This window comes from Globicephala melas, chromosome 12 (genome assembly GCF_963455315.2).
Source record: "Globicephala melas chromosome 12, mGloMel1.2, whole genome shotgun sequence".
NCBI lineage: Eukaryota > Metazoa > Chordata > Mammalia > Artiodactyla > Delphinidae > Globicephala > Globicephala melas.
The window spans coordinates 87,723,020-87,750,940 of NC_083325.1; the positions used below are offsets into that span (position 1 = coordinate 87,723,020).

General features: G+C 49.2%; 1 protein-coding gene across 1 annotated transcript in view; it reads right to left on the reverse strand.

The window, feature by feature from the left end:
- DCDC2C (doublecortin domain containing 2C) overlaps window positions 1-27,921 on the reverse strand; it is a 111,608-nt gene that overhangs the window by 45,030 nt on the left and 38,657 nt on the right. Inside the window, 7 exon segments of the mRNA XM_060309242.1 lie at window positions 4,713-4,833; window positions 5,615-5,714; window positions 8,138-8,263; window positions 20,645-20,691; window positions 22,381-22,436; window positions 23,035-23,101; window positions 27,625-27,753. Coding sequence (XP_060165225.1) covers window positions 4,713-4,833; window positions 5,615-5,714; window positions 8,138-8,263; window positions 20,645-20,691; window positions 22,381-22,436; window positions 23,035-23,101; window positions 27,625-27,753 — 646 coding nt within the window.

A 27,921-nucleotide genomic window follows, 5' to 3' on the forward strand; every position in this document is an offset into this window, starting at 1 on the left:
TGAGCAGCACCCTCTTCCTCTGAGCCCAAGGGGCACCACCACGGCCTCCTGGTCCCGCTGCCCCCGGCCGTGTGCGCACGCCCCCTGTGGATAATCTCCCGGTTGTCATAACTTGCTGGCAAAAGGCAGCAGGCTACCATACTTGGTGTCCTGGAACCTTTCTCCACACCGGGGGAAAATCGTGTGGTCCTGGGGCCAAAATAAAGGTGCCCACGGGGGCTCCTTCAATTATGTGTCTGTGTCAGTGGGAACAGGTGGGCTGGTGAAGGCCCCCTGTTCATCAGTCACCCAGGAGACTCCGAGTCCTGCTGTTTCCTCGACCTCAGAGTCAAAGAAGGCACGTGGCCAAGTCCACGCTGGCTCTTAATGCCTCTGCCTGGAAGTGTCACCCGTCATCGGTGACGGCAGGTCGCGTAGCTACACCTGAGCTAAAGTGGGTGGAGAAGCCAGCTCTTACCGAGTGACCAGAATTGATGTTAGCGACAGGCCCCAAGGACCCGACGGCTCCTGCCAGCTGACCCCTGAACGTGCAGCGCTGAGCTCTGCGCCTGTGTAGACAAGTGCGCTCAATACAGTCGATCCCATTAGCCCAGACCTCAGTCACCCAAACCTTCTGAGAACTCAGACCCTGACTACATGAGCGTTCTCTCTATGGTCTACACAGAGAAGGAGCCGTGATGAAGGAAGCTCGCTGGGGCTGATCAAACTGCACTTCAAGAAGTTCAAAGCACTTTCTTTCACAGAATAATTGATGTGATGCGGATCGCTGACTCGTTCACTGATTCAGCAATAGGTAGTAAAGACTTTTCTCACTATTTGCAAAAGTCTCAGGGAAGGAAACGGTCTCTCTCTCCTTCCTGTGGATGTTCACGCGTCTCCATGTACCGCCCGGAGCCTAAGTAATGTCTTAAGGAAACAAGCCCGAGGCCGAAAGTCAACGTGCCGCGGAAGGCAGTGGAGCCCTGGGAAGACGAGCCCTCAGTGACCCCACAAGCTGCTGGGCTGCAACTCTGGAACCTTTGAACCTTTGCCGGGAGCCTCTAGACCTCTAGTACTTGCGTGGTAAGTGTCTCCTATTGTTTAAGCCACTTCTCCTTAGGTTTTCTGTTCTTTACAGCTAAAGGCATCCTAATAGTGCTAATTACACTTTTTAATTTATTCATTAATGTGGGAACCCCAAGGACAGATATGAGCTTAGTCTGAGCCACTCTGCAGCTGAAAGTAACAAGCTTTAAAGCTGCGTTATGTTTTTTCTAATTAAACAATTCAGAGATTACACAAATTCAGACAGACTTTCTCCTAATTAGTCCACATTATTTTGGTTTTACTGCAGTTAGTGTCTTATTCTTAGCTTATCTCTGGAGTGAAGTGAACTACGGCAAGTGCAGTGGAGGGTGACCACTCTGGTAGCTGCTGGAGAATCTAAGGAAAAGTCCTCTCTCTTCCTGCCAGACTCTCTGGGACTCCCTGAAAATAAGTGAATTTCAGCAGAGGTCAGACCTGGACTCAGTCCACTGTGATTTCAGTCAAGCCTTCTCATGCATCAACTGCAGACCTGGGGTTTATACACCTGCTTATTGCCTGATGCAAAATGATATCGTAGAGCTACTCTGCTGAAATAGAGCTGAGCATGTGCGGAGAGATGCTGAACTATTTCCCCCAAAAAGGAATCAAAGGTCAGGGTCCCGGCTAAACAGAGACTGCAATTCTGGGCATTTTTCTCTTTTTAAAGTACTTATAAAAATAAATATAGGGGGCTTCCCTGGTGGTGCAGTGGTTAAGAATCCACCTGCCAATGCAGGGGACACGGGTTCGAGCCCTGGTCCGGGAAGATCCCACGTGCCGCGGAGCAACTAAGCCCGCGCGCCACAACTACTGAAGCCTGCGCGCCTAGAGCCCGTGCTCCGCAACAAGAGAAGCCACTGCAATGAGAAGCCTGCGCACCGCAACGAAGAGCAGCCCCCGCTCGGCGCAACTAGAGAAAGCCCGCATACAACAATGGAGACCCAACACAGCCAAAAATAAATTAATTAATTAATTTTAAAATATTAAATAAATAAATATAATCTTAAATCTGGCAGAAGATATTACTTTGTGACAAATGTAGTCCTTAAATCAGACAGAACTTCAACATCAATGTCTTAATATCTGGATGTCACTTTTGTGCATATTACAAGTGCTAACAATCATTTCCTTAACATTGAGGTATAATAACTCAGGACTTTAAAATAGAAGCTGGTGTAAGAAGTCAGCACTCTGGGAGAATCGAGACTGATGAAGCAGACAGTTAACTCAATCACCCTTGTCCTCCACTCAAGCTCGGATAAACAAAGCTTGGAGGGGGCGGTGGATGGCAAGGGGATACATTAACCGCTACTAAAGCCAATGAGAAACGAGGCACTGAAAGTAAATCATAATTTCTTAAAAGTGAAAACTCAAAAGGAGACAGTGCAGCATAGAAGAGGAAAAAGGTGACTAACGCCCATGGACCATAGTCCCTGTCACCATGGTTGACCATCAGTAAAACGCTTTCTGATGTCTTGCCACAGCCAGAGTCCCAACCCCTAGCATTCTCTCCCTTTCACTTTCATTATATTTTCCACAGCTTAGCCTTTCGTCCTGTTCAGGAACCACTTGGTTCAGGACAAACAGGGTTCAGTGGCTTGAGCTTCACCATTCATGATACAGGCACTGAAATCACTCCATTAACTCAGAGCACAGCTTCTCTCACCCGGCACCTCGATCTTGATTCTCTCATGAGCCAAAGATGGATGTCAACAGAATTCTACAAGGGTCTCAATGTCAAGTTTGTTCTCCAGAATAAGCTTTTACGACCAGAGGCCCTGGAACGTAAGCACGCACCTTCCAACATACGCAGGAAAATGAGCGGCTCTTTGAAATCAACTGCAAAGGTGTCAGGTGGTGGAAAACCAAGTGGCTGACGTAGGAGGACAGAAAAGGTGACACGTCTGGTTGGAAGCACGTATCGCTCTGTGGGTAAATTAAAGAGAAAACGATCGGGAGGCAGAGCCAGAAGAGTGGGAGCATCTTAGGAATCAGAGCGCAGGTCTAAAGGCAGCATTAACAGCCCTCCTGGACTGTCAGGAAGACCAACACTCTAAACAGCTGATGACTTCTGCTTACCACTGAGCACCCGACACCCCTGCCCCGCGCTCCAACGCAGCTGCCCTGCCCTCTCTGCACAGCTCCAAGGAGTTCCTGACCGACTCAGAAGTCCTGGGGGGAAGCTTCTAGGCACTGGAGTGAAGGAAAGGTTAAGAGGCCACAGTCAGCCTCGCTCACCATCACGAAAAAAGCGGATGTTACACGACAGCACCCGGCAAGAACAAGGGACAGCCCGCCTTCCACACTCACCCGAACCTCAGCTTCAACCTTCACTCAGCAGTGGGAGTGCGGTGTCACAGGCCGATGCTGCTGCAGGACGGTCTGAGTGGCCTCAACCCTGACCTGCGACCCTGTTATTCACAGGCGTCATGAGCTACCAACAGACTGAACAAACCACACCTGCCCCCTTGGACCCGGAGGGGTCCTCATTCTTGAGGCTCCCTTCGTCCATCTCAGTTTGACTCCAAATTCATAAATTGACTAGTTGGGATGTTATATTTTGCAACATTTTATCCTTCCGGCAACACAGAAGTGGAGAAAGCGCAATGCTACAGCCACCAGCCATTCAGGGAATGATGAGACGCCCACAGCTTAAAGCGAGTCACTCAAAAGCATGAGAAAAGCGCTCCAGGTTATGATAAAAGGCACCACCATAATCCAATCGTTTAATATAAAGGCCAACCGTTCTTCATTATGAACCAGGAAGTCCTAAGGGCATGAAAACAAGTACCCTCCCCTCCTTCCACAAGGAGACCAGTGGCTCCAAGAGCTTAGCACCAGAACACAAATGAAGGCCAACGCCTCTCGGGCGGCTCTCCAGGTGCGCAGCCCCTGCCGTGTGGTGTGGACACCGCTTCCCCCCATCAGACTACACACCAGTCTGGGGAAATCCATCTCACTCCACAGCCTCGAACGCAATGGAACTCAAATACGCGAGCAACGGAAATCTACGTTTACTGTTCCCAAACAGTATGGAAACACTCTTTGACACACTAGGACTTTACCTCCATTTAAAACTGTGCCAAACACTCTCAGCGTACAGCCCAGAAAACACACAATAATAGATCAATAACAATAATTCATGATGGACGTGGAAGTGTGGATGATAAATTCGGTATAAAAAAGTAACTGCCTAAAATGTCTTAATATTATTACTATAAAATTCTTAAGTATGCCATAAAAATATTTAAACTGTTAGTTTGGGTTTTAAGAGAAGACCAAATCTTTGGGTCATTTTTTTGTCATGTCGAGGAAAAGAATAATATTACTAGCAATTTAGGGAATACAACAGGACATATGAGAAAAGTGTTCAACATGTCAAGAGGAAGTGGAAGGCTACTGCTACATTAAGACAGAGTTATGACATTTTAAAAATATATCACAGGGAAAAAATTGCAGAAGTTAAAAATAAACGACAAGGTTAAAAGTGATTAGTACTGAAAGCGGAGCAGGAAAGCTCGCTGGTTCCTGTGATTCGGGGCAAGCGCAGGGCTGGGACCCACTTTATTTAAGAGGAACAAAAATGGGACTCAAATGCTAATACTGACCTTATACAGAATATAAATTATTTTCTCAAAAGCCTATACTTGGAAAGGGACCTTTAATGCCTCCAGGTAGATACCAGAGGCAAAGTCATGCATTTCGGCACAGACTCCCCTTTGAGGCCCAGGATTGGGGCCCGGAGGCCCTGGAGACCTGCTGGGTGCACTGGGGGGTGGGGGGGGGCAGAGCCAGCTGGAACCCAGGCCTCCGACTCAGGCCTGGGGCCCTTTGCTTCTGCTCCTGTCCAGGAGGCACCAGGCCTCAAAGTGAGCCCCTCTCCCCATCACCTCTCCCCTCCAGTCGTCCTGTCCCACGCAGGACTCCACCTCTCTCCTCCAAGAGGCCAGGAGGAGGGACACAGAGAGAGAGGGTCCACGGCGCGCCAGGCCCTGGACTGGGCACTAACACTTCACTTGGTGCCCAGGCTGACCTGCACGGTGACATCATCTCCGCCACATGCACAAGGAGACTGAGGCCTGAGGTCGGGAAGCTAGGAAGGGGCAGATGCATGATTCTCGACCACATGGTCTGATTATACCATCATCCCACCCTTCCACCGATGATTCCTAAGAGCCTTCTACGTGCCGGGACCTCTGCTAGGAACAGGGGCTACACAAGTGAGCAGCGCAGACCATGGCCTTCTTGTGGAGCTTACAGCTTAGCGCGGAAAAGGGACAGTAACCAAATTAAGGCTGAAGTGCCGTCACGAACTGTGACGTGTGCTAAGAAGGGTCCTGGTAGCGGAAGAGCCTTGGGGGAAAGATGGGCAGACAAGAAAATGCACGGCATAGGATCTAAAAGATGAGCAGTAGCTAACTGCAGGGGACAAAGAACATTCTAGAGGCCAGGGAGAGCTCTGGGGAGGGGCTGGGGATGAGATGCAGGCTGGGCTGACGGAGCGGCAGTAAGAAGGAGTGGGCACAGTCCTGCGGTGCCCGCCACCCACCTGGCCACAGGCACCTCCACATGCACGTCCGGGGCCCCCGTAACTTCTGGTGCTCCTTGGGTTTCCTTGTTAGGAGTCTGGGCTTCATACACGTCACCATCTGGAGAAAAATAATGCAGGCAGGGTTTTCAAACCGATGTTCGTTATACCTTTTCTGAGCCAAACCAGAGTTACAACTCAGCATCCTCGGAGCTTCCTGTGTCACTGTCAGGCGGCCTGGCCAAGGGACCCCGGGACCCATACATCCCCTCCCCTGCATTTCCCGACCACCCTTGATTTTGCTTCATTCGAGGTGCTGGGTTCAGTGGCCCTCAACACCTGCACTGTCTCCACAAAGGTCCCAGACCCCAGGAGTCACCGTCATCCCTGTGTCCCAACCCCATGGGACTCAGGCCAGGGACAAAATACAGTGAATGTTTGACAAGTGTGCGCTCGGTTCATTCAGTTAGAAATAAACGCAAAGCAACCACGGGACACCAACATCAGATTTTAAGGACACACAGATGCGGTACTTCAAAATATATTCAAGAACCGGGCTTTAACGACACAGGGGTTGGATCTGTACACTGTAAGCCACTCAACGTGGCTGACGGACAAAATCATCTAATTAGCACGACAACTGGATGTATCAATAGCAAATGCTTATAAAATCCCACGGTTCCTGAAAAGTTTATCCTCACCCCGATCAGAAGCAACAGGTGACAGCAGAGGAAAAAGAAGTGGGCTAGCCAGTTCCTTCAACATCCAAAAGGAGACAGATGTGATCACAGCCCATCCCATTCCTCAGTCAAGAGTCCTGGACCTCCCCACCCCTCACAGGGTCCATTCTGGCCCTTCCTGGCCCCGGTTCTGGAAGAACCATCCCCCGAGCCCTGGGCTGGAGGATAAGGGATGGAAGAGGAGAGGAGAGGGCGGGCACCCACTGGGTCCCAGGGGCTCCTCTACCTATGCCTTTGATATTAATACTCATGGCAATCCTCAGACACACCTACGACATCCGTTTTCAGGTAAGGAATGTGCCCAGGTCACAGGCTCACGAGGGCCACAGCTGGAATCTGAGTCCCAGCAGGCCACGCTCTCCCCGGCAGCCCAGGCCACTCCTGGAGGGTATGTTTTCCCAAGAAAGACATTTTACTCGGTGATTAAATTTTCTATTACTGTTAATATCTTACAGAATTTCAGGTAGTATAGTTTCAGTAGGCTCCGTGATGAGCCCCGCGAGGGTGGAGTAGAACAGCGTGGCCTCTGTGCTCACGCATCTGCCTCGCCTGCCAGGACATGAGCTCCGAGGATGAAAGGAACATGCCTGAACACCTGCGTGTCCGGACCAGCGCCTGGTGCACAGCAGGATGACGCATCTGTCATGGGATGGGGAGAGCCAGGAGAGGGGGAGAAGCCAGAGAAAAGCATTAGGGAAACGCCCCACTCCGTAGCCTGAAGCAAACACAGGAAGCTAAGAAACGGGGAGCAAAGAGAAGAAAACCTGAGTCGTTCTGTGTGGTACTGAGAGCCGAGGGAGAAGACAGCTTAAGAGAAATGACTTGCAAACTTGTCAATGCTGCGGAGAAGGCAAGGGAAGCCCTCCTTCCCGCCATCTCCCTCTCTTCTCCACAACCAACCAGGGGACTTAAGTCTTGTAGGTATCCATCACACCTGCAGATGACACAGTCACAGAACGCACCTCCTTCAGAGCCTGGCCCCCAGTCAGAGCTCATAATAGTAGGAACAGTAGCACTAACTGTAGTAGTAACAGTAGTACTGATAATGGTAGTAACAGTAATACTACTGGTAGTAGCAGTAGTAGTAAGAATAGGAGTAGGACTGAAAGGAGTGTATTTTAAATTATTTCGTTTTAAAATCACTTCTGAAGTTCAATCTTTTAAATGTCTCTCATACTCAAAAAGTAAACCCAAACAGTGGGTTCTGATGGTTTTTATGTTCACGTTTCCCTCAAAAGGTTGATATGTTTGTTGGTTGTTTTCAGTGTCGTTGGTCCTTAAAGGACAATATGCCTTCCCAGAGGTCCACAGAGATGACAGAATTACTTTTTTTTTTTTTTTGCGGTACGCAGGGCTCTCACTGCTGTGGCCTCTCCCGTTGCGGAGCACAGGCTCCGGACGCGCAGGCTCAGCAGCCATGGCTCACAGGCCCAGCCGCTCCGCGGCATATGGGATCTTCCCTGACCGGGGCACGAACCCGTGTCCCCTGCATCGGCAGGCGGACTCTCAACCACTGCGCCACCAGGGAAGCCCCCAGAATTACTTTTAAATCCTGCGTTTATCTTGGAGGGCTTCCTAGTAGGAGAATCCCATCGCCCTCAGCCCTGAAATTTTACTTTTCTACTCCCCCTACCATGGCCCTACATGCCGAACAATTTATTAACAAGTCAGACAGTCACGAGTCGGGTTTTTAAATCAGATTGTTACAAGTCATATCTTTGCAGGATGAAATTGGTCTGGAAAAGCAGATTCGTGACCCGGCAGCATTTCGAATTGCCGACAGCGACACAGAACTTCACATTACCTGCCCCGCTGTGGATTAAAGGTTCTGCCTTTGGTTTCTTCTTTCCTTCTTTGGCGTAAAAAATAGAATCCAGTGCTTTGGGTGGAACGCTGTCGTATTTATGAGTTTCTTTCACCTTGGGATCCTCTTAAGGTACAAACAAAGAATAAAGAGCGTGTTGGGACGGAGGCGTACAGTGAGTCTAATCGGTTATTTTGAGAAGGCCCAGGGAAAGCACACGCTCCTCAAGTGAACAGTGGGATGGGACCCAGGTGCCTCCAAGAGGCCCCCCTTCTCGCACCATCTGGACCAGGCTGTCGCCTCCATTTCTCTTCTGTAAAGTGGCAAAAATACTCCCCTCCCTCCTCCCAGGGGGCAGCAGCTCACCAGGAAGGGAAGCTATTCTCTTCCCAAATGAAGGTGGCCGCGTGGTGCCTGAGAAAGGAGGGTCTGCATTAGAAGGGGGACAGGCAGGTCTGCAGAGGTCGCTGGGGCTTTAGAGATACTCCTTACAGCCTAATAAAAATCGCTTCCATAACAACCACCAAACTATCACTGCTGGAACCACAGAGCAGGATGGAGCGTCTCTGATTAAAAAACTGATGCATGGCAGGTGTGTTTGGGTTACACCTGAGGGGAACTTAGATTTCTAAAGAAATCTATAAACTATAATAACAAAGCATAACTAGATCACAGTGTAAGATGAACTAATTCTTAGCACCATCCCAATTCTATTCCAATTCTATCCCAGATATATCCCATCTTTATATACAAGCCATCTTTTTTAGTTCTCCCTTTTTCCATCTTTACTGAAGTATTTGGAAATGAATACAGGCAAAACTATATAAATAGATATTTCTTGTGAGCTCTCTGTGTCACTTAAGAAAATGTCAAACTAAAAACACCTACCTTGTGCCATTTATATATGGCATTATAGTGTATTATGCAAACTACTAGGGGTTTTTTTTCCTTGTGGAAATTAAAGTGTGAAAATAGTCCTTCAACCACATATATAGGAGCCGAGCAAAATCTTTCTACCTATTTTAGGAGGCTTTCCTGCAAGTTGAAATCATGGTCATGAACATAGGAAACAAGATCTTTGCAGGACTGGTTTTAGAAACAGAAGATGATATATGGTGCTCGTGCCTTAGAGGCAGCTGGGGGCTGGGATTCGGGAAACCTACTAGATTCTTCTCGGTGTTACTCACATCTCCTTGTCACAAGCATTTTCCGTATCTTTGGCCTCTAAGATAAAGAGGCCATATATTTATTTTATTATCCCTGAAACAGCACTCAGAGGACAGTGACAAGGAAATATTACCCAGCCTCGTTACGAGGACACAAAAGCAGCGAGGATGCTGTGCAGAGAGCACAGAGCAAACCACACCCATCGCGGTTTGACCACCCCAGGAGCTGTGGAAACAAGAACTCCCAGGGGAGCAGGACGGCAGGTGAAGGCGGGCGTCGCGTCATTAAGCCAGTTTTATTGTTTAAGCTCATACTTTGCCTAACAAGCACATGAAGGGAATGCAAGATTCTAAAACACCTCATTCCTGTGAAATCCAGGGAAATCAGAGTGGCATGGGTTTGGCCTCTTGTCAAGCGTTGGCTCAAACCTCTCCTTCTCGGCGAGAGCCACCCTGACGGCTCCCTCCCTATTTCCCCCCATTTTAAATGTCTCTGAATTAACAAAGAAGGTACCATCCTTCAAGAGTTAGACCTGGCAGGATGCACTAACTCACTGGTTCCCTGGGACACTTTGCAGCAGTTCTCTCTCCCGCCAGTGCTCTGTCCCCCTTTCACAACGGGGCACTTCCCTACCACGGACCTCAGCAATCCATCAGACAAGAGGAATCGTATGCCGACAGGACAACAAAAAAAATATGGAAGCATAAAATACCTTGGACTCCCCTTCTTAAAAAAAAAAAAAGTTCCCTTCCTTACCCTTCTCCATATTTTCCCCAGCACTTAACTCAATCTACAGATAATTTATTTATACGTTCATTGTTCACCTGTCTCCATGAGGCATTAGACTCTCCATGAGGGCAGGGGTTATGTGTGTGTGTCTGCTTTTCTCATCATGGATCCCAGAGCCTGGGACAGTGCCTGGCACACGGTAGGCACTCAGTAAGTACCTGCTGAATGCATAAGTGAACAGGGCTGCTGTGAATCTGATCACGCCCACCTTTCAAACACTTCAGGGAGTGGTCCCAACTTTATGAGGATGTTCCAAAGCCCTTCAAGCTCTAAGCCTACCTGCCTGCATAGCCCACTCCTCACACCCTTTCACCGCAGGCTTTGCACATCCCACGCCTTCCTACAGAGCTCAGCTGCACCTGGAACTCCCCCCACCCCCGCCCTGCCTCCTGACCTAAGACTCATCCTTCAAATCCCCGTCCACGCCTGACCTCCAGGGCCCCCCTGCCGGGTCCCGTAACACCTCCACACGCAGTTCCCGGACCCAGGCCCACCGTCCGCACATTCCTGGCCCTAAAAGAACAGCAGGCTCTCGATATGTACGTGTGTTCAATTAAGTGATCGTAACAGTGGCTCAGTAAATGTCTGCCAATTCAATGCTCTGAGCAGGAAGATGCAGACAGAGCAGGAGAAGAACAGTTGAAAATCTGGCATTCTCCAGACAAGGAAAGGTGAGGGGCTGCTAGGAGTGGCTTCCATTCATGTTTGTATTAAACACGTATCTTCTCTAAACTACTTAGGAGGAAGTTGCGTGAATCACACACATTTACGGCTAAGTCCCTTAGACTGAGTACTGAGGACACATGATCTATTTACACTGTCGGGTGGTTTCCCGACAACAGAGACAGACGCCCCTGCAGAACCACAGGACGGTCACCCCATTCAAGAAGTCGGCCTTGACACAGGCTTTCTAGCTAATCCGCCATCCATACTCTATCTGGTCTCCATGCAACGACATCCTTTGCGGACCTTCCCTCGAGCACAGTCTAGTCCAGGGTCACACACCGTGTCTAGGCGTCGTGTCCCCTTCGTCCCCTTTTACCTGGACCCAGTCCTCAGACTTCCTTCGTCTTACGTGACACTGAATTTTTGAAGAACACAGGCCTGTTTTCTTTTGTTTTATAGGAAGAATCTGAGGTTGGCTTGGTGTTTCTGCATAATTAGGTGAAGGCTACGTGTCCCTGACTGGATCCTACACACTCGTGTCCCATCTCAGGTGTCACAGCCGGATCCCAGGACAACTGTCTGCCTGGTTGGGGACGGGGACCACCAGCCTCTCCTCGTCCGTCCAGCCAAGGCCACCGGCAGGACCAGCAAACTGACAGCTCTGAGCAAACTCCCTGCACTGCCCTTTCATTCCTGCATGAATCTTGACCTGCTCACCTTTGAAACCAGCTGTAAATGTCTCACATTTAAGTAGATGATCTTAATTATTTAAACAGAGCAAACTGTAACATAAGTTGGAAAAAGTATAGAAAGAAAACAAAATATTTACACCAATTCCACTTGAAAACGTGTAAATAAACTCCTGAGAAATACATCAAGACCCTACAAAGTGTAAGACTAGACCCACATACCTCGCAAGTGTGACCACCCACACCTAGCAGAGTGGACGAGACACACAGGACCTGAAGTGTATGCAGGCCCACGCCCAGCGCGTCCCCAGCACAGGTGTGACGGGAACTGGAAAGGGACGTAAGAGCTTGGGTGGAGCTTGGATCCTGGACTTGGCGGTGGGGAAGAAGCAGCCTTGCCCAAAGGCCCGGTGTCTCAGACTTTCTTAGACAATCCCTCCAGCCACCCTGGACCTGGCACACAGTAGGTGCTCAACACTGAGCGCCGTCCCCTCCCTCACTCAGCAGCTCTGCACCTAGCACATCACCCCACCACGCTGTCCCAAGGCGTCTCGATGACGTGGGACTGATAATACTGCCTCTTTGGGGTGGTCATGAGGTCTGCAGAGCTTCACCCCAGTAAAGATTTTAGAACCTGGCGGGGCAGACAGAAGCACTCCATGAAATGCTGGAGGTGAATGTGATGGGTGGGCAGGTCTGCGTCCTGAGAGCCGTGGGGAAATGGTGGTGGACTAGTGGGAGGCAAGGAGGGGGTCTCCAGGGAAGGGGCACAGGTCCGGGAGGGGACGGCATGCACACCTCTTCTGCAGGCCCTCCAGGTCTGTTTCCCTCGGGACGAAGCCCAAACTCCCAGCACTGCACCCAGGCACAGGTGCCCCTACCTGCGGGCCCACACGCCTTGCTATTCCCCGACAGGCCAGCGCTTCCAAATCCTTGTGTTTCTCCAGAACGGCTCCCTCCTCTGGGGTCTGGCAAACTCACCTGCGGATCCTAACTCCAGTGTCATCTTGTCCCTAGAGAGAAACCCAGCCCCACTCCCAGCCCGCTCTGTCCACAGCTCCACGGCCACAGGCCTGCAGTTTCCACTACGTAACTCTCTCTCTGCCCGAAAGCTCCCCAAGGACCGAGGCAGGGCGGCCTGCATCTTCACACGCCCGGCACTTGGCACGTGTGGACACTCTGGTGTCTTTTCATTGTCAGAGCCACACAGATTTACAGCCATTCTTGGAAAACAGCAGATAAGCGGGAATCAGAATCCCCTGCTTCCCAACACGAGGAAATGAGCGTCACGCCTCCGACCCCTCCTCTCCGTCCTCACATCCCAGCCCCGCTGACATCATCGTGGCCTCTAGTTACAAGGCCACAGTACTTCCTTTCAATTTCCTTCATCTTTCTTCCTGTTAAAAGTATTTTTGGAAAATATACCTGAGGCACACTGGGTTTATTTCTCTGTGGTGCTTTAAGAAATATTATTTTTCTCCAGAGCCCCCGTCAATCAATCTAGCTGTTTTAATGTCACTGTAACAGGTCATCTGGCTCCGGCACATGAAAGGCAGCCTCCCAAGGTAACCCGGGATGAATCAGACAGCGTCTAATTGATGACCGTAACAAGGCAGTTCAGAGTCAATCCATCCTCAGGTAGAAAACAACAGGCCTGCTGGCAAAAGGCACTTCCCCGGCTCCCAAGGGAGCGGCCTGGCCCCAAAGTGGGTCAAAGTCTTCCACCAATGAACCAGTCCCTGCTTTGAGAATTATTAACATAGAAGACTTGCTAACACTTAAACCTGACTGTTGCATCTCCAGGCTGCTGGAAGATGATGACAAACACCACCTGACTGCTGTGCGATGTGGTGTGGACTTGACATCACCAGCCTGCAAACGTCAGTTCCAAAGTATTTACACCTCACACTGAACTTCACAGTCTCAACCCGGTTACTAAAGCGTGGGTGTCAGACCCCACACGCCCTCACACTTAGGGTGCCGATGCTTGATCAGTTCATTACTGTCTGCCACCAACACTTGGGCTTTATAGCCAAAGAGAGGTAGGTGATATTAACATTCTGACTGCGGGTATGATATAAAGACAATGCTTAGTAACTACTTACTGACATTTTACAGAGGCTTACACCCTAAAATGTTCATTTTAATATACGAATGCAATTTTAAGCACTTATTAAATTAACCTTAACTTCTCTGGAAGGTAACAGATACCCTCTTCGGAAGGTAACTGCACCATAAATGCAGTTGCTATAAAACTGAATTTGATGTAACAAATAAGAGTAGCTGCATTCAGTTACTTTCATTGGACTCAGAGAGTCATGGCTTCTGTTAATTGGACCATTTAAGGCATTGGCAGCCTCCTAATGACGTGTTTTCCAACATTCAAATACTTGAATCAACCCATAAAGTGAACTGAGCCAATCAAATAAGGCAGACTACATCCCAAACATGGTTCAAGCGTGCTAATCAGTTAAAATGCACCCATATGATTTCTTTGCCATTTTCTTGGAAACGGGCATTTTCATAAGTGTGATTTAAAGTTCTGCTAAATCAAGATTAAATCTTTCATTCTGTGCTCAGTGGAAATCTAGATGTAAGGAGCAAACAGCTTCACTCTTCAATTTTTTTAGAAGTCTGTTAGGGTGTCTATATTAGCTTAAATTAGAAATTCATGCCCACTGAGGCAAGTCTGATGACAGAAATCCTGGTGGGGGGTAAACAGGAAGCAAAAGGGGGGAACCAGGTTTCACTGACAGAGACCCTGAGAGCTTCAGCAGAGGCAGGATTCCAACCAAGGAAGTCAGAGTCCAGAACGCTTACTCTTAAGGCCTGGGCTTTCCCTGGGTGGGAGCCACTGGTTTACTAAGAAAAAAAAAAAATCTGTTATCATAATATGTAGATAAGATTCGCCCACTGGCATCCAGTTTGATCCAGAGAAAGTTCGTCTTTTTACTCTATTAAAGAATCCACAATGATAATCCCACACAAATACAGGAGCAGGTCTGTCCTCTACTACACATTATACGGGATTCTATTTGACATCAACAACACTTTTCTGGGAGTTCGGGGGGTTCTGAGCACAGGCCACCCATTCTCCTTGCTTGGCCCTGCGGTGAACCTTTCTCTGCTCCAAAAAAACAAAAACAAAAACCTTCCTGCATGAACATCATCTCGCACATCTCCCCTTGCCTCTCATTTGGTGAGTGTGCTAAGCTAGCACACACGGACCAACACCTAAACCCTCCTCCACCTTCCCCGGGGGCCCAGGTCTCTGCTGCTGACGCCACAATCCACCAGTGTTGCCCCGGGGAACCCGGAGTCCTCCCTGACTTTTCCACTTTCTCACACTCCACGGCCATCTAGACGCACCCGTGTTCCTTCCCATTGTTTTCCTTCCCATTTCACCGAATCAAGATGCCAAGAATCGTAAGACACGTGGTCATGACCTGTGTCGCTAATAAAGAAATCAACCTGCCCTTTAAACCATGTCATGGTGCTTCCTTATTACCTAGAAGTTCTTTCTTCTATCTATACTTCCTGAAAAAGGCCTTTTGGAACTACTTAGACATAGATATTTATCAATATCACACCTGTGCAAAAAGGAAGGGGAGACAGTTAATAAATAAATGACTTGCATCCTCCCAAGGTTTTACATCTTGAGTCTGGCTCTTCTGAGCCTCAAAGCCACCTGTGCTTTTCCACGGGACAGAAAGAGGGCTCCTCCATTACCCCTGGAATTCTCTTCCGAGCTGCTCTGCACATCTTGAGGCTGGTGCTTTCTTGCCTGGAGCACGGGAGGCAACCCTCTGCACCAATCTCAGCAACAAAACGCAAACAAGCATGGTGGGCTGCCCCTGGCCGCAAAGCCCCTCCCCCGATGCACAGGCAGTGTGAAAAGTGAATACCCGGCCGCACTTCTCCACCGAGGGACAGCCTATTTCTCCACCCCCACTTGGAGGAAAGCAGAGGTGCCGACCACCAGCACCAGCTTCCAGACGTGGTGATATGGCCTTACACAACCCAGCCCAGCGGATCCTCCAGCTAGATGCAGCTGCATAAGTAACCCGGGGAACTGGCCCAAGCCACCCAGCCAACCCACAGAACCCACAGAACCTAGAGAAATAACAAATCATTGTTGTTTTACAGCCCTAGGTTTGAGGATGGCTCTTTTTTTTTTTAATTTTATTTATTTTTGGTTGCGTTGGGTCTTCATTGTTGCACGCAGGCTTTCTCTAGCTGCGGTGATCAGGGGCTTCTCTTGTTGCGGAGCACAGGCTATAGGCACTCAGGCTCAGTAGTTGTGGCACGCGGGCTCAGTATCTGTGGCTCCCAGGCTCTACAGCACAGGCTCAGTAGTTGTGGCACACGGGCTTAGTTGCTCCATGGCACGTGGGATCTTCCCGGACCAGGGCTTGAACCCATGTCCCCTGCATCGGCAGGTGGATTTTTTTTTTTTTTTTTTTTGAGGTACGCGGGCCTCTCACTGTCATGGCCTCTCGTGTTGTGGAGCACAGGCTCCGGACGCGCAGGCTCAGCGGCCATGGCTCACGGGCCCAGCCGCTCCGCAGCACATGGGATCTTCCCGGCCCAGGGCATGAACCCGTGTCCCCTGCATCGGCAGGCGGACTCTCAACCACTGCGCCACCAGGAAAGTCCCCAGGATGGCTCTTTACACAGTAACAGGTTACTGAAGCTGATAGCTCCGCTATGTGTGGGTATCTCCCTTTCCTGGGTCCATAAAAGAATTGGCTGTTCTTCTGCAAAAACATATGGAATTGAAGGAGAATATACCCCACTAATAACAAATAACAGCACATCTTTCTGTTTCTATCTTTATGAATTTCCATACGTATATAATAACTTTCATTTCAATCCTCATCACAGCAAAATCCTTTCGAGGACATTTACACAGCAAGTAAGCTCACCATGTGCAGTGTCAGCCATGCACCTCCTCAACTGGAGAGACAGTAACGTGAGCAGCTGTGGCCAAGTTCACCGTGACAACAGATGAACCTGCAGCACAACAGCCAAGATGCCATCGGCCTAAGATGTGCCCGTACTTCAGAGCCTCAAAGATGGGGAAAATGCCTGTCACAGAATCAGTGACACACAGCAGCTCTTGAACCCAATTGTGCCCCACCTGCCCCTCGCTGGGAGCGTTGCAGTGGCCTCAGGACGGGCCTCTCCTCCGCTATTGCTATTCCGGCTCCGTTTTCAGTCCATACATTTTATTCCATCGCTAGCAGTGAGTCTCAAGTGCATATCTGTTCATTTCACTCCCTTGCTGAGGTCAGGATCCCTACGAATACAAGTGTCTCACCTGCCCTTCCAGCCCTCATGACGGTCCCAGCCTGCCTTCCCAGGCTGTCACCTGCATCCCACTTTCCCATCTCAGGTATTGTGGTTTTCCTGACTCTTCGCACAGTGCTGATGGAGAGATACAGGTGCGCCTGAAAGTTGGGCAGTTTAATAGCAGAGGGATTGCTGCCCTACTGGAATTATGCAAGCAGGAGGGGTTGATGCCGGTGGAATCCAGGATGACATGGGGGCTTGGGCTGAGCCAGGGAACAGATTCCATTTTCCCGGTGAGGACTGTTAGAGTCACTGTATCCTGTTCACTGGCACGTCTGCCTTCGCCACTCGCAGAAACTCACGCTCAGCTCATCTCTGTATCTCCAGCACATGAAGGTTTCCTGGACCACCAGACACATCAACAGATGCCTCCATTCAAGTCTGATAGTCTGCAGGTCAAAAGCTCTGTGTGTATTTGTGTTCAGTTCATAGAAGAGTCAGGACAGAGTCTCTGCTTCATACTGTCAGTACATTTAAGAAAACACTTGCAGATTTAGACCGTGTGATCCTGCAGTCCCACTCCTGGGCATATATCCAGACAAAACTCTAATCCAAAAAGATACATTCAGCACTATTCACAACAGCCAAGACAAGGAAGCAAACTAAGTGTCCATTGATAGACAGGTGAATGGATAGAAGATGTGGTACATATATACAATGGAATACTACTCAGCCATAAAAAGGAATGAAATACTGCCATTTGCAGCAACACGGATGGACCTAGAGATTATCATACTAGGCAAAGTAAGTCAGAAAGAGAAAGACAAGTATCGTATGATATTATTTATATGTTGAATCTAAAAAATGATACAATGTATTTACAAAACAGAAATAGGCCCACAGACACAGAAAACAAACTTATGGTTACCAAAGAGGATAGTGAGTGGGCAGCGGAGATAAATTAGGGGTTTGGGATTAACATATACACACTGCTATATACACGATAGGTACACAACAAGGACCTGGTGTGCAGCACAGGGAATTATACTCAATATCCTGTAATAACCTATAACGGAAAATAATCTGAAAAAGAATATACATGTCCACATATGTGTATAACTGAATCACTTTGCTATATACACGAAAGCAACACAACACTGTAAATCAACTATACTTCAATTTTAACAATGTTTTAAAAAACTACTTATTTTTTAAAAGAAAACTCAGCACTCGATCTTACAGAGAGCTGCTACTCTGCCCACCTAACAGCCTTAGAATGGGAAGATGACCAAGGGTCCACGACAGCCCCTCACGTGCTGCAGGGCAATGTCCCTCTCGAGGGGCAGTCCTGGGTTTCCAGGTTGATTTTTAAATTTCCTCCCCCCACTTTCCAAAAGGATACTGAGGTACTTCATGCAGAAAACAGATGAAAGTCTAGTAAGTTAGACGTGGAAAATTGGGAACAAGTAAATAAAGGAACAAATATATTTGTCGTTATATAGTTGCCGTGACTAATCCTAAAATCCAGGCTTCTGCAGCCAAACAAAGGAGACTGGCCTGTGGAGCAGTTTCCGTTCTCAGCAATGCAGCCCAGTCCTCAAATGGGGCAAGGATTCGTCCAGTGCTCAGTTCTGAGATCCACGAGCCGTACATAAGGGACAACAGACACCGTAAAACCCTTGACAGGTATCTGAACACCAACCTTTGTTAAGTCAATGCCCTCTGTTTTCTTCTAGGGCTTTCCGTTTTCTAGAACAAATGTGCTTGCTGTACCTGCTATATGCTCTTGTCACACTGACTTCATAGGAGAATCTCAGCGATAGATCTAACCTTCCTAAAATAACACATCTTTACACTACAGTTTATGCCATGTTTGTGATCATTCTGTTAAAGGCTCCAAAGTATTAAATATCATCATCAAAACCCATTAATTTTCCAGTGATCCATTTCCAGAAGAGAAAAGGGAATGCAGACAGTATCGGAACAAACACGCTCACATTTTAGACCAATTTTAAACTTATAATGAAAAGAAAATTACATCCCTACCTCTAAGGAGCCAAAGTCAAAACCCCACCACCACGAAATGAGGACAGAACACAAGCAGGTAGCGATAAACCCGCACTACAGGTTCAGCAGACGGATTCAATTACCTGTGTGCTCAGAGGCTTCCAAAACCAGGAAAGTATGGGATTTCAAGCTTGTACTCTTCACGCTAAATAAGTCATCATTCAAAATTCGGTGCCCACACTATACATGAAAACACTGGCGAAGGCAGAAAAGAATAACTCTGCGGGACTAGAACCCTGTGCGTTCATGCAGGCGTTTTCCTAAATAAGTCATCATTCAAACTTCGGTGCCCACGTCATACATGAAAACACTGGAGAGGGCAGAAAAGAATAACTCTGCGGGACTAGAACCCTGTGCGTTCATGCGGGCGTTTTCCCTTCCGGGATTGTCTGCCCCCTTCTCTGAATCACACTTCACGACCTGCACCTTTTTGCTGAGCTCCACGTGTGGATCACTCCCCAGCCTACAAACCATCATCCTATGCACGTGACTCATTCATACACAATTTGTGTCATGACGTAAGTCCACGTGTCTGTCCCCACCAGATGGAGCGCACCCCAAGGGCAGGATCATGTCTATCATTTTTGTGTTCTCAGTGATTCTCATTCATTCATCCAACAAACACTTAACACTAAACGCAATCCTTAGAGAAAATCGAAAATAAATAAAATGATCATTGAGCTCAAGAAGCTACCAAAATAACAACAGAATCAATTCAGGAAAACCTTGACACCAAAAGCCAGACAACAAGAGAAAGAGGTATTCTAAGCCAGTCTCACTTATAAAGAGACGTGCAAAAATCCCTAACAACATTTAGCAAAACTTATTCAGAAAAGTATTTTTTTTAGTAGTGAGGCTTTTTAGGTGCAGGCCGGCTGGGTGAGGATTGTGGCCATGAACTCGGTGTGAAGAGGGTCAGGTCAGCTGTGTTATTCCCTGCAGGGACTCTGAGCTCCTTCAGGGCAAGTGCAGACAGAGCGTGGGGCTGGGCTCCAAGACCAGGCTTTCACCAGGCAAATGCAAGGTGTCCCCTAGGGGTAAGGAAGCCAAAGCTCCTTGCAGGAAGGTGATAAATGGTGGGTAAGAAATCTGGGCTGCAACTGGAGGAAAGCAAACCCAAAGGCTGTTTGCCAGATATTGGAAAATAACAGAGAGTGCCTGGAGAGCCTGGAGGCCGGCGAGTTCTGAAGGACGGGCCTAGAAAGCCGGGAAGGACATGGTACACATTCAACAGCTTTGTTGAATGAACGTTCTCGCAGTAGAGCCGCTAAAGTACTGACTCTATAAGCTGGTCTGGGATGTTTTCATCATGTAAACAGGTGATGAGGGCCCTTCGGAGCCGCCAAGGTCTGGTTTCTACCTGTCTTGCTCGGCCTGCGCTCTGTGCTGCAATGTCAGACTGTGTGTGCAGATGAACACAAGCACACCCCTCTGTACCTTCCTCCAGTTGCCACGTCTGCCTGACATCTCCTCCCGGCTCCTGCCAGGCCTTTTGCTCCTACCACTGCCAGGAGACCTGTGTGTCTTTTCATCCCCACGCTCACTGTGCTGCATCGCTAACACCTGGGTGTGCCTCCCAGCCCTGGAGACTCCGAGCTCCAGGGATACACCTGATGCCTTGCTCGGCCCATTCACAGGAGTCAGCCTGTGCTGAGAAGCTCGTTCTACAATGGCGGGGCCGGCCTGTCGTGTGTCCTTTTTTTTTTTTAATTAATTTTTATTGGAGTATGGTTGCTTTACAATGTTGTGTTAGCCTCCACTGCACAGCAAAATGAGTCAGCCATACAAAAGACACCAGGGTCGACCACGGCTGTCATCGGCCCTTTTTAACAAGGACTCACTTTTTTCTTTCTTCGCGAATACTTCTCAACGTCTGAGTACTTTCTGAAAAACAAAAGAGAGTCAAGTTTGAAATGTGTGAAGCCCAGCCAGAAACATCTGAACAAAAACGTCGACTGCTGCGTCAGCCTCAGGAGGCACCGACCACGAGGAAGGCGCTTTCTGTCCCCAGAGGACACAAGCCCACATCAACAGCGGCTCCCAGGCTCAGGAGAAAGGGCCCCAAGGAAGTCTGTTCACTTTACTTCCCTGAAATCTTTCTTCTTTTTTTTCTTTAGTATTTTAAAACTTTATTTAAATGATGCAGGGAAGGGGCTAAGAGAGGTAGGTGAGACACTGGCCTTGGGTACAAAATTTAAGGGGACACCAAACAAGCCGGTCATCAAGATCAACACGACTTGAACGCAGCCCTTGAAAAATCAAAATGCAAAAAGCAATGCACGATGAACAAAATATAAAAACTTTAAATGAAAGCAGGATGAGTGTTATCGATCTTTCCTTTTGCCTCAGGCTCCAGTGTAGCTGACACGTGCTTTTGCATTATGAAAACATTTCTCACAGATCAAACCTACAATAAGGTTTAAAAAGTGCGTTTCTTAAGAAAAGGAGAGGTAATCCGGTGTGTGTGACTGTGCTGTGCAAATGGCAAAGACTGTGACAATGGGAAGAGGTTCAAGTGTAGGTGCTGGAAGGCAGGTCTGGGGCCAGTAGGTGGTGGGGGGGGAGGTGAAGTGGACCCCAGATGGCCCTTGAACACACCCCCGATGCCTGGGAAGCCATGCTTGTGCCACGAGCGTCTGCCCCTTTGGCCAGACTGGACTGGTCCCCAAGGGCTCCCAACTGGAGCCTCCTGGGTCCTGGTTCTTCCCTGAAACCCTTGAAAATCCAATGGCTCCTCACTTACGGGGGGCGGGAGGCAGGCGGGCGTCTGACCTAAGGCCATGCGTTTACAGGCACCTCTGCCCCAAAGCTTCTATATGATCTTGGGGCGGCGAGGAGGGGAACCCTAACATTTTTAAGTTTTTGACGGTGGATTAATCACGTTTGTGAACACAGTTTCATCACACAGCCCTCACGATGACATGCAGAACAAGCGTTACTGCTCCCCCTGGGCTGGTGAAGAACCCGGGCTCCAAACATGAGGGTTTACTTAATGCCCCACAGCTGATCAGCAGAAGGACTGAGACCAAAATCCGATCCAAAACCCAGTCCATCCTCTTTCTACCCCACCGCAGAGCTCTCGTTCTCCTTCCGTGCCTGACAGCCATGCAGAGCCACGTGCTGTTTCTGATTCTTCACCGACTCCAACCTCTGCCCTGCACGTTTGGAAAGGTCTCCCCAACGTGGGTCTCCAGCAGACCAGCACCTGCTTGGGCTACTTCCCGTGTGGTGACTGGACCTCAGTCTCTTATAGACTCTGCTCACCCCAAGCCCAACCTCTTTGGCGAGGGGGAAAGCTATTTAAGCCACCAGCAGATTCAGGTCAGGGTTCAACACATGAACAGAAGATGGGAAGAAACAAAACACACTGAAAGGCAGAGGAACTCGTGCAGGGAGCAGCAGACACAGAGTAGAGAGAACCGTTCAACTCAGTCCGACAGCCCCACCATATCTCCACCCGCCATGCTGTCAGGACCGTCAGCAACGGACTAAGGTGTCGACAAAGTCAGGAAATATCCACGCTCACCAGGCGCGCGGGCAGGACCCTAACCTAAGCACCTGCCTGCATATCACACTGCTGGGGGGTCACCATCCGTCAACAGGGCGAAGGGAGCCTTAAAGTAGAAAACCTAAGAGCACAGGAGCCAAAACAGGCATAAGGGCCCCCAGACACTGCTCCCCCGGTGGCGTCTCAAGTCTCCCAAACGCACCCAGAGCTCCTGCAGGGCACCTCGGGGTGGGGTGAAGGCCTACCACCTGCGAGGCTGAGGCCACCTGCCTGCCCCACAGCGAGATGAAAACTGACACCTCGTTCTCAGCACAGTGACCATAAGAGCACGACAGAGAAGCCCGACGGGGAGGGCTCCTGCAAGCCCTCAAATAGTCCCGACATTAGTGCGGGTGAAACGCACCCCCGGGGGCTACGCTGCCACGGGGCCGAAATCCCCCAGACTGGCTGTCTCAGCAAGACCTGGAGACGGGGAGCAGTGCTCGGTGCCCGCCTTACAAACCGTACCGAAGGGAGACGCAAGGGGGAAGAGATATGGGAACATATGTATGTGTATAACTGATTCACTTTTTTATAAAGCAGAAACTAACACGCCATTGTAAAGCAATTCTACTCCAATAGAGATGTTAAAAAATAAATACATAAAAATAAATAAATAAAATTCAAAAATTAAAAAAAACAAAACAGAAAACAAAACAAAACAAAAACACCGTACCGACGGTCGTGTGAAGGAACACTCGGGCTCGTGTGTACACGTCCGGAAGATGCCCATTCATTGTAAATAATCTGTGAGTAAAGAAAGAAAAAATGAGCCGGAGACTTAAGAGCCATGACATCAGGCTGGGGGCACCCGGTACGTAATGCGACTGGTATGTGCACCACAGGAGAGCTGATGCGCTGAGAGCAAACGTAACCAAAACGGGCTAACGGAGCCCTGTGGGAGCGGCTCTGCCAGGGTTAGGCTCGCTTTCCATTCTTAGATTTTTTAATTAAAGTGTATCTTTAATTATCTACAAGTATTCAGAGGGCCCTGAGAACATTTAAGCTGTTGGTTGGGATTCAACTAATTTTAACTAATAACAGTTAAAATGAATACAAATTGGCTTATATTGTTATAACAATACTTGGAAAACAACCTGGCATTTATTAGCAAATAATATGCCTTTTTGTAAGCACTAAAAGACTAATATTTGTCTATGTTTTATTCTGCACTCTTTTTTGGCATGTATTAATTCATAATTCATTTATTTAAGAAAATGTTCAATTCATTCAATGCTGAGCATCTGTTAGGCACCATCCAATGAGGTAGGCCTTGTGTAAAACATATGAAATAAGAAAGCCACGCTTTCCCAAAGTCAAGCAGTGTATAAAAGCCTATAGAGGCACGTATGACCAGAGAAGGGCAAAACGTCGGCGTTCTAAGAGGAGAAAGAGTAAAGGCAACTGTAGGCTTCACTAAGGTGAAATGTACAAGGGTAGGTAGGAGTTCCTCACGTGAAGATGGGATGAAGCCTTTGGGGCAGCAGAAGGGGCCTCTGCAAAAAGCCAGAACACAGGGGACTGACTGTCACCGAAGGGTGAAATGCACCCTTGGGTGAAATGGAACTTGAACGTTGAATCCCAGAGCCTGGAATTCTAGGGGGAGGAGCTTATCATCAATTTAGTCGGAGTGAGTGGGGATTTGCATGGAAGTGTGGGGTAAGCACAGTGTTTTAGCAACAGGCGGCTGGCCATCGTGGGTGGGATGTGATGGAGGAAAAGCACCTCACCTGGGGGAGGAGACGCAGAGCTCTCGCAGGGCGTACGACATGTTCACGAATGACAGCAGTGAGCACAGGAAGGGAGAGGAGAGAAGGATGCAGGGCACCTGGAACAGGTGGGACCCACAGGACTCAAACTTCCCTCCCCTGAGCACCCCCCAACCTCAGCGAGCAGGGAACCACCAGATGGCCGGCTCACGCACAGCGCCGGGCCCCCGCCCTGGAGTTTGTGATTCAGTGAGTCTAACATGAGGCCTGAGCATCTGTTTCTAACAAGGGCAGCTCCTGGACCTGCTGCCTCGGGTCACCCTGTAGGACCAAGATGAAGAACTTCCAGACAGGGGGCAACTGTGAGACGCCCCAGGGAGTGGAACACAGGGCTTCCAGGTGAGAAGCAGGGCTTGGAACTTCCTTCCTCTCCTGTTGTCACCTTGGGACAATCGGTGCCCATCCCTGGAGGGCTCACAGCTGGCACGAGTGTCCCCAGGAGCAAGCCAGGGAGCTGCAGACGCCCTCGGCAGTGAGGGGCCCAGGGAGGCGGCAGGACTGACTGGCTGCGGCCGCGAGGACAGCCTCCCCCCAGAGCTCAGGTGCTGGAGGCTGGACCGCAAGGCGCTGGGGATGGGGCCTTCCTTGGGAGACTCCACCAGAAGCAGAAGTGCTGGGACACATGGACCAGGCACTTAACACAAACGTGGAAAACGTTACAAAAGAAATAAGGGAAATATGAAATAAAGAAAGAAGCACAAATTCTTGTTTGGAAGATAAAATAGAGGCACTCTCCCAGGAAGCAGCAGGGAATGATAATAGAACATATAGAAGTTAAGAAATAAAATGAGCAGAAGTACCATCAACCAGACAGTAAGAATCCCCAAAATAAGTTCAATTAGGAGGAGAAAGGAAGAAATACGGGTAGAAATAATGAAGATTCATGTCACAGAATGAAAGAGGGAAGACCTCCAACTGGAAGAGTCCACAGATGGTGAAAAAGCAGACAGAAGAGTTCACCAACACTGCCCAACCTGTGCCCGACAAACGCGGATTGAATCAAGCATTGAGGGTGGAAACGGTCGTATCTCAGAGTCTCAGAACTTGGCAGGGACCACTCACCACCCTTTTCTTCCAGCAGGTAGAGAGCTCTGCCAGGTGCACAGAGCCCAGGGCTGCGGGACGTGGGAAATTCAGCCTCTTTCCTCTTCAGTTCCTCCCCGTGCTAACGACTCTTCTTTCCGGAACCGCGTCTGGCCAGCCTCACGGCCAGGCATCACCCATAACACTGCATTTCCCAACCAGGGCTGGACCAGGGTGAGGCGAGAGAAGCACCCGGGGTGCAGATCTGAGGGGTGCCCGCTTTCAGGGGTGAACCAGCATCTCCTCCCAAGCCCAGCACACCCCGACCTCTACTCGTCTGCCGTCCTCAAGGCGAACCTCTTCTGGGCTATTCCTAGACTGCGCTGCACACCTGGGTGTGCTCCTCTCCTACACACTCTGCCCTCCACTGTGATGCTTTTTGATTCTGCCTTCTCTGCGGGGCCACAAGCTCAACAGGGGCGAGCGGACCAGGCTGGGCCTCCCGCGTACAGCGTGGTGCCCACCGTGCAATCAGCACGCAACACACGTCTGCGAAAAGCACATTTTTCTAACACCGAGATCAGCAATAATCTCTCACACAGAGACCCACACACAATCTTAACGGTTTCTCTGGAATATATATATATATCCCAGAAAGTTCAAAACTATCCAATAAATCAACCAATTTTAATACCACTGAGAACTTGGCTAAGTCTCTAACGGACACAAGAAAAAGGTACAGTAGAAACCTCCACTGAACCATATTAACATTATCTAAGGAATGATAAATACAGATAGATACAAACGACTTCTCAAACGTATGTTGACTATTAGCTGTCGGTTCCGTTCAAAGATAACATGTACGTTGATAATAAAAAAAAACCTGTAATGTGCCTATTACATCATCCTTTCAAGCTTACTATTGAATATTTGTACTTTCTAAGCATTTCCTTTATTTCCAAGCTCTGTACTTTTTCTAAACTCAGACACAGAGAACTAATTTAAGCCCAGGGAAGAAAAGAAAGGAGCGTATTGATCTCGTGTCCTATTTTCCCTCTAGATATGCTACTTCCTTGCTTGCTTCTCCCTCACAAAGATTTTACCTCTTCCTTTCACCACTATGTGATACTTGTGATTTTAGACGTGATACTTACGATTAATCCCACTACTGTTTCTGGCTTCTTCCAAAAATATGCACAAGCCTATCTGCTCCAGACAACTGTCCCTATTTCTTTAAGGATAAAACACGAATACTTATAACTGCATCCTGAAGTCACCTGGGCACTTACAGGACTTTTTATTATGTGAACAGCAGTCTTCCTGGAACATTGGTGTTCACTGTTGTTCACCACCCTCACTAGGCTAGCGAGTATCCCATTGCTCTAAATGTCCCAACAGTTATGTCCTGCTCACTAGTAGACACAACAGTTGTCATTGTTGGTATCACAACTCTTGACTGTCAATAGATCTTCTATGTTTTAATTCACCCCCCGAGAAAGAGTTAATGGACACAAACGTGAAAAGGGACTGAATGTTTTTGCTCTTCCTCTCCAACGCCAGCCACCCGGAACCATAACTGTCCATGAGGATGACGCTTCTAATGGTCCTTCGGCCTTCACTCCACATCACCCGACTTCCCAGCGTTAAAGGTCTGTGTCCTCCTGCGCTTTCCCACCCACTCCCGTGGCGAGACCCGGGCCTTCTCATCACCCCGTGTGTTCCCAAGGCCAGGTCTTCTTCACCTCCCACTACAGCCTGTAGCCTCGCGGCTCTCCACTCCCTCCCTCCCGCCCTCCTCCAACCGCCAGGCCGGGGTCTGAGACCACCGGGCCATCCCTAGAGTCACCTGCACACACCGAACCCCTCCTCTGCTGGTCCTTCCCACCCTCGGCCATGGACGAGTCTGTCTATCTTCCCCTCCCTAGTCCCAGGCTGCCGAGCGTCGGAGGAAACCACAGCCCTGCAGCGTGTCCCACTGCAAATTCGGGGTCCAGGCCAGTGGGGCCCCCAACACTGCTCGGCCAGTGCAGCACACCATCTCCTCCATCCAAGGGTTCCATCCCCCCGTGACGGGCCCCGTCACCACTTGGACACCAGCTCCCCTGCGTGGCTCCCCGAATTCTCCTGCCCAAGAGGCCTCATTACATCACTTGAGCATCTAACTGAATGTTAATCACTGGCCACCCAGCAGGGGCACGGGGGACCCGGGGGATTGGGGCGACCACATCTCAGCCTTGTTAGCTGTATTCACCACGCCGAGGGTGAGGCAGATGCTCGCTAAACTTTTTGGAATGAATGAATGAAACTGTTAAAAATAAGTATGGCCCAAAGACTGCAGAACTATTGTCTGCCTGAAGAATTAAAATCAGAGTTCACGAGAAATCATTTCAGACCTTGCTGGACGGGCAGGAAATTCTCACTGAAAGGCACAGAACGAGTCCCTCCTTCCGGGTCCCCAGAGCTGGGCCAGAGCCTTACTTTCGAACGCCTCCCAGAGGAAAGACCTTCTCTCCGATCATGGCCAGCACGCAGTTTCACTCCGTCAGGCTGAATTTGGGTATAATAATCTTTACAGGTGGAATAAATAATCTTCCATTTGTGAAAACACTGCAGGAACCAGAGGAAAAGCCTCCATTAGGGCCTCACACTTTGGGGGAAAACGCTGGGAATTCACGAAAGATACCCAATTACAGAAGCATGGAAAGCACACGGAGCCCTGAGCAGCCCCTGGTGGCCCACACGCCACCGCATGGAGCACAGTCCCCAAGCCCCATA